Genomic DNA, 7,218 nt, shown 5'->3' with positions numbered 1-7,218 from the left:
CTTTAGCCAAAAAAGACAAGTTTCATATGTAAAAGGAGCCTGAGGGGAAAAAGGAAAGTACTGACGCATCAGGCTGTTAGTAACCAAGGGTGGGTTTCAGCCTGGCCAACTCTGCACAGCCTGAGTCAGCCTTCTCCCTACCCACCTCCTGCTGGGGAAGGTAGAAAGACGTCTCCATGGGCTCCTCCATCCATCTCCCTCAAGATGGGAGAGTCTGCCATTGGGTGGCCATCTCCACTGATGACACAAGAACGCAGAAAAACTTTCAGGTAGAGTTGTGTGAGACGGAAAACACCCGAGAGAGCAATTCCCAAAGGGGCCACGGATATTCAAGAAGGCTGGAAATGTCCATCTGCCTTTGAATATCTTGCTCTCTGGGACTTGCATCCATATGAATCAAGCAGCCCATGTAGGGGGGAAACCAATCTCATGCATTCGAGCCATGACGTCTGTCAATTGGTGGGTAAAACCCCTAAGGCTGATCAATAACCCCCCACCTTTCGGACATGGACCTGTTGGTTGCCATCCATTTACTTCCAGTTCCCGATGGGTGCAAGTGTGGGGAGAGTCAGACCCAGGAGAGCCTCACCGGGCAAAAACTGCAGGGTTAAGCCCTTCCTTCCACTAAAAGCTCCGTCTTGTAATAGACACCAAAATAAACTAACAATGGCTATTTATTTCCCCCCCTTTTCATTTAAAAACTCAATTGCAAATAGAATCCATCTGAAAGAAAGCAGCTGAGGAACCAACGGGGACACGAAGCATTTCGGGGAGTCCCCTCTACGCAGCTGCCTGGCACGACAGGGGCAGATCGAAGGTGGCGATCCCTCAATATTCCATTATTATTGCAGCCAGGAGCTGCTTGGCCTCAGACAACACGGGAGGAAGCTCTTTGCGGGGGGGATGCATTTGCAAGTTCACCCTCTTCTATAAATAAATTATGTATGAATCATCTTTTCCTGAACAAGCCGAAAGGCAGCGAGGGCCAGAAACATTTGCTATCGCTCCAGATGAATTATTTTTCATATTTTTTTCCTATTTGCCTTGTTATTCAAACTGCCTGCACTGCTACATGCAAAGCAACGGGCTGCGGGGGTACCTGGGGTTGAGGAAGATCCAGCTTATCCTACTGTGTCCAGATTTCCATGGATCTGGGCAGAGGGAATCCTTCCTTGGTGGATTCAGGCAGGCACACTGTCAGAGGTGCAGCGCTGAAAGAGCTGATTAAATGGTTGGGAAACTACGTCGTGTTTATAAACCGGGAGTTGGGAACAGCCCCAGAGCACTCCATTTCCATAGAGCTACTGGATTCAAAGCAGTTCCCATTCCCACAATCTTTCCTCCTCTCTTTTTTTTTTTTTCTATTTTGTTTTTTGTTTGTTTGTTTGTTTCCCTCCTGTTGAAATACCGAGGCTCAAACCTTCCAAGCCGAGGTAGGAGCACAGCTATTTGTGATAGAGCTATGGAAACCCACACAGGAATAAAAAAAACCTTGTGAAAACGTTTCATTTTCATTCCTGTGTTATCATTTTTTCAGTGGAAGAAGCAGGATTTTCAGAAGAAATCTGGGCTTTTATAGGGATGGAGACGAAAATATTTCTGCAGAGGCACTGTGGTGGGGCAGAGGGGATGGTGGAGTGCGAATCACAAAACTCCAGGACAGACCAATTCACTGCAGGACCCACTGAGAAACACGGCTCTGCCCCACGCGGGTCCCTGCCCTAAAGCAGAAGGGACCGTAACTCCCCCGGACCCGCCTGCGAACGGACAAGGGGCGAAAGTGATCCCCGGGGATGAAGTTTTCAGCCGGGAGAGGTGTTGAGTGACAGGCACTCCGAACGGTGTTTTCCTCCCTCTGCCCAAACGTGACTCATCGCAACTTTCCAAGGCTTTGATATGGCCAAGAGCCCGGCTGGCTACAAAGCCGGCAGAAGGCGACAGTTATTCCCAAACAATACCAGCTCACAACCTGGCTATATTATTTCAGAAGGGCGTGTGTGCGGAGTGAGTTCGCTCTCCAGAATGCTGTTGGACATGCCAAGCCTAATTAATCAGAAAGACGATCCACCTCATCAAACCCATCCCAGTCTCATAAATGCATAAAAGGGCTCTCTTGAGCCCGTGGAGAGCACAGGTTCATCCCTCTTCTTTCCCTCCTACTCCTTGCTCCAGGCCAGCACCTTTGCTCCTTTCTTCTCGCTGTAGCATCCATCCCAATCCAAAAGCCAGCGATGTCTCGCCAGTCCACCGTGAGGATCCAGAGGGGAAGAAGTGGCTTCAGCGCCGCTTCGGCCGTCGTCCCGAACACGTGCCGCACCAGCTTCAGCTCACGCTCCGTCACCCGGGTCGGAAGCTGCAACGCTGGCAGTGGCTTTGCCAGGGTTGGTGGTGGTTTTGGAAGCAAAAGCCTCTACAATGTTGGTGGATGCAAGAGGATCTCTGTGGCTGGAAGGGGTGGTAGCTTCTATGGATCTGCAGGTTTCGGTGGTGGCGCTGGTAGCGTGTATGGTGGTGGCTTTGGCATGCCAGCTAACCTTGGCTATGGATACGGGGCATTTGGTGGTGGCATGGGTGGCCCTGGATTTCCTGCTGGGGGCATCCACGAAGTCTCAGTCAACCAGAGCCTTCTGAAACCTCTTAACCTGGAGATTGACCCCAGCATCCAAAGGATCCGGAAGGAGGAGAAGGAACAAATCAAAACCCTCAACAACAAATTTGCCTCCTTCATTGACAAGGTGAGACATGACCTTCCCTAAATACCTTGTCCTGACTTTTTTTGATGGGGACTCTTTTCTTAGGTGCTTTATGAGCAAATAAGTTGATCAAGAAGGAATAGAAGTGAGGAATGAGACTGGAAGATGCCCAGTCCCTGGAAACTCCAGGGAACGGTACCTGCTGCATAGTGGTTGCTATGAATTAATCATCCAGTATTCAAGGTCGTCTTCATTTGCTGCTTGACATCTCACAGGCAGTGGAGAGAGAGAAAGCTCTAAAAGACAATCCCATCCTTCTCGAGATGTTGGGCTCTCTCCACTGAGCATTATAGGAGCCTCGGTAACAGGTTTTTAGAGGGTGAAGGTGAGATACAAGCAACCCATCTAAAATGACCAAGAAAGGAGCCACGCAAAGTGGCACTAGGGAGAAGTTAGCTTGAATTCCTTGCTTGAATTTCCTCAAAGGCATTTAAATTTATACCTGTAACAGTTCCAGCGTGTTTGGACTGTTGGCTCAAAATAGCAAAATCTCCCGAAACTGCTCACTCCATTTCCTTGTTAACTGCATTGGAGGTACAGGAGCATCTGCTTGATTTCTGTTCCGGTCGAGCAGCTCCTCTTCAGTTTCAAGGAAAATGCTACACTATTTTGGACAGTTTTCGTGGGGTGGGGGAGCTACACTGAAGGGAAGGAGAAATGGCTCTTTACTGTTGTTTTCTTAGTAAGGGTGCAAACCCTGTTTTGCACTTCTCTGGTTTTTGCAACCACTTTTCACCCAAAATGCATGTACATTGTCTTGATTTAGCAAAGCGATGCAAAGTGCAAGAAAACCAGTAACCATTCCAGAGTCTGTTTGAAATAATAAGCAGGGTCCCTGCAGTCAAGCAGCAAATTCTTCCTTCTACCAGATGAGACTCTGGCTCCAAAAACCACCTGGAAAGAGCCTTTCACCACCTCAGCTGGGACTGAGATTTGCAAGGAAAGTTCTCCAGGAACCTCTGTTCTCTCCAAACATCTTCAGGACATTTGTACTTGCAGGTCCGGTTCCTTGAGCAACAAAACAAAGTGCTGGAAACCAAGTGGAGCCTGCTCCAGGAGCAGGGGATGAAAACAGTTAGGAACAACCTGGAGCCGCTTTTTGACACTTACATCAACAACCTGCGGATGCAGCTCAACAGTTTGCTGAGCGACAAGGGCAGGCTGGAGGGAGAGCTCGTCAACACCCAGTACATGGTGGAGGATTTCAAGAAGAAGTAAGTAGAAGAAGCAGAGTGAGGGGTTTTGCTTACCTGGGGAAGGTATTTGCTCCGTTCACCATCCTTAAGCCAACTGGGGGATCCGGGAGAGTCCGGGAAACAGGAATTCCCCACAGTGAAGGTTGTGACATTTTCTGGAGATAAACAGTAACGGAGTAACAGATCCAAATACACAAACATTTAGGGAATAATTTGGAATATGGTCAAAGACTTAGGAACTAAGTTACCTACTGAGAGAGAAAAAAACTAAAATTACATGGTAGGTCTGTGAGTTTCAGGACAACATGCTTCATTTGCTTAAGAGAGGCAGGAGGAGTATGACTAATGGCCAGAAATAGGGGAAAAAAAAAAAAAAAGAATAGATTATTTAACATTTTTTTGATGTACTTGTTTTAACTGGTTTAGCCCAGGAACACGCTCGTGGTCTCTTATTCAGATGCTCTGAAGGGGAAAAGAACATTGTATGCAAAATGCTCTTGAGGAAGTTCATTCCAGTAAACTAAAATCACCTCCGTCTGTTACTTGCCTAAACAAATGCTCCTTCTGCCTCCCTCCTTTAGGTACGAAGATGAAATCAACAGGCGCACGGTGGCGGAGAATGAATTTGTGACACTCAAGAAGGTGAGAGCAAACTCCAGAATCCCGCCTGACGATTACCTCTAAGGCTCTAATGCCCTGTTCATTCACAAATCCACCCATTCATATTCCAAAAGCTTTTTTTTACCGTTTCTTCCCCGGACTGCTATTGCAGAAATACGCCTGTTCCTGACTTGCTAATAAGAGTTTAAAACACGTTACTTAAATCTCTCATCCTCCAGGATGTAGATGCTTCCTACATGAACAAGGTGGAACTACAAGCCAAGGTAGATGCGTTGACTGAAGAAATTAATTTCCTGAGAGCCCTCTACGAAGCGGTGAGTGCAACCCCCACCCCCCAAGAGACTTCACCCCTCGGTTAAGAGCTTCCCTGCCTCCCTCCCTTCCTCAGAAATAATTTCTTCCCCCGGGAGATGCTAAATCCTTCACCTCTTTAGTGTTACACCAACTGTCTTAGCTGTTCAGATAAGGATCTGCAGCCTCTCCCAGGTCTGCTCGCTCCTCTGTCGGGATGAAACGGCATCTCCCGGGTGGATGAGCTCATCGAATTTCCCCCCGTGTGCTTTTGCAGGAGCTCTCTCAGATGCAGACCCAGATCTCCGACACCTCCGTTGTCCTCACCATGGACAACAACCGCAACCTGGACCTGGATGGGATTATCGCCGAGGTGAAGGCGCAGTACGAGGACATCGCCAACCGCAGCCGCGCTGAGGCTGAGTCCTGGTACCAAACCAAGGTGAAGAAACTGGGGGTTTCCGTGCCGTTATCTTCACATCTTGTCTTAAACAGATAAAGTCTGACTCTTCCAAGAAAGCCTTCTCACATATTCCCTCCTGCACAGCAGCTAGTCTGGGCTCGAGGAGGGACTCATGCTTTTAACACCCTTGTTACTCCAAAAATGATGGATTTTACCTTGACTGGTTGTTCCTCTCCCTGTGACAGTATGAGGAGCTTCAGGCTACAGCCGGCCGGCACGGGGACGACCTCCGCAACACCAAGCAGGAAATCTCCGAGCTCAACCGCCACGTCCAGCGCCTGCGCTCTGAGATTGACAGCGTGAAGAAACAGGTAAAAAGCGGCAAAACCCACATTCTTAACCAATTTACCCCCTGACTTGCAAAGGAGAGGAAGGGAAACATCAGAGGCAACCTAGGCAAGTTCTGCTCAGTTTGACCAGAACTGTCACTAAAACTGGTGAAGCTGATGGAGCTGGAGTAAGACCTTGTCGTTTCAGGGTAGACAAAGAACAAGTCCGGGTCCTTTCTGGGGAATTTGACTGGGGGGGTTCTCTTCTGCAGTGCGCAAATCTGAAAGCGGCCATCGCGGACGCTGAGGAGCGCGGGGAGCTGGCCCTCAAAGATGCCAAAGCCAAACTGGCCGAGCTGGAAGATGCTCTACAACAAGCCAAGGCCGACCTGGCCCGGCAGCTCCGCGAGTACCAGGAGCTGATGAACGTCAAGCTGGCCCTGGACATCGAGATTGCGACCTACAGGAAGCTGCTGGAGGGCGAGGAGTGCAGGTGGGTGGGAGACACAACCTCATCCTGATTTTGGAGGAGCAAAGCAACGTAGGCTGGAGATACTCAGCGTTTCAGAAACACTAAACAGGGCATTAGGGGCCACGGGGAGGGAAGGTTGTCCTTCCTAATGGAAATCAAATTGTGGGAAGCGTCCCTGAGCTACACTAAATTTTTTATTTTTCTCCCCAGAAATTGTCTAGGAAATGTACCCTGTTTTTTCACCCCCATTATCAACAGATTTCTTATCTTCTTACCTTGCTGTGTTCTGTCCCCTAACAGGCTGGCTGGAGATGGCGTCCCAGTGAATATCTGTAAGTCTCTCAAATATATGCAATGACCTGATCTAAGCATGAGCGTGTCTCTGCACCGAGAAGCCAATGCCCAGAGAAACTGAAAGCTTTTCCTTCTCCCTCTTGCAGCCGTGACCAGAACGACTGTGGGGACGGGATACGGAGGAGGGAGCAACCTCAGCATGGGAGGGGGAATCTGCAACCTGGGGAACAGCTTCAGCTGTGGAAGTGGTCCCGGGATGAGCAGCACCACCCTCGGAGGCGGCAGCAGCTCCAGCGTGAAGTTCGTCTCCACCTCCTCCACCAGAAGAAGTTACAGAAGCTAAAAGTCTTCCTTTCAGACACCTCCACTCGCCAGAAAAACATCTTCACACTGGTCTTTTAGTAAAGCGTAGTTGGGGTCAGCAGAATGAGGGCCACCTAAAGCCTATGTCTTGTCGCCCAGGAGCCTCACTCGAGGAGGTCTTGCCCAGCTGTGTTGTCCAGCATCGCCTTGTGTCGGGCTCTGCCACGGAACGCCAGTCTCCAGCTGGTTTAAATTTGCAACTTGGCTTGTTACAGCTCAGCATTTTTTTTTTTGGCCGGATTTTGTATATAAAATGTGTCCCATGACTGTTTGTCTCTCTTTACTTTCTGGTGTTTGTCTAATAAAAATGCACATGTAATTTATTCTATTGTGTGGACCTTTTAATTAAAAGGCATGGAACAGCAAATGCAAATGCAGATAACAAGCACTTTTCCTAGGGCCCTGCCCAATTAAAGGCGCAGATTTTTGCTCCTCATTCACATTTCTCCAATCTCTCCAAAACACACGGGCTCAGCGTAGCACCGAAGGCAGGTTT

At 48.9% G+C, this 7,218-nt stretch overlaps 1 protein-coding gene across 1 annotated transcript; it reads left to right on the top strand.

Moving 5' to 3' along the window:
- The first annotated feature begins 2,231 nt into the window (after positions 1–2,231).
- Positions 2,232–6,702, top strand: LOC141476249 (keratin, type II cytoskeletal 75-like). Its single transcript, XM_074164884.1, has 9 exons — positions 2,232–2,735; positions 3,753–3,967; positions 4,531–4,591; positions 4,789–4,884; positions 5,139–5,303; positions 5,510–5,635; positions 5,866–6,086; positions 6,366–6,397; positions 6,506–6,702. Exons 1-9 carry the CDS (start codon positions 2,232–2,234, stop codon positions 6,700–6,702), a joined length of 1,617 nt encoding a protein of 538 aa, XP_074020985.1.
- The last annotated feature ends 516 nt before the right edge of the window (positions 6,703–7,218 follow it).

The sequence above is a fragment of the Numenius arquata genome, chromosome 29 (genome assembly GCF_964106895.1).
Source record: "Numenius arquata chromosome 29, bNumArq3.hap1.1, whole genome shotgun sequence".
Taxonomy (NCBI): domain Eukaryota; kingdom Metazoa; phylum Chordata; class Aves; order Charadriiformes; family Scolopacidae; genus Numenius; species Numenius arquata.
This window is presented reverse-complemented; position numbering and strand designations above follow the sequence as displayed.

Coding starts and splice junctions, on each gene's coding strand:
- LOC141476249 (XM_074164884.1), top strand. CDS start 2,232: ATGTCTCGCCAGTCCACCGTGAGGATCCAGAGGGGAAGAAGTGGCTTC. Junction 2,736..3,752: donor TTGCCTCCTTCATTGACAAG/GTGAGACATGAC, acceptor TTGTACTTGCAG/GTCCGGTTCCTTGAGCAACA. Junction 4,592..4,788: donor AATTTGTGACACTCAAGAAG/GTGAGAGCAAAC, acceptor CTCATCCTCCAG/GATGTAGATGCTTCCTACAT.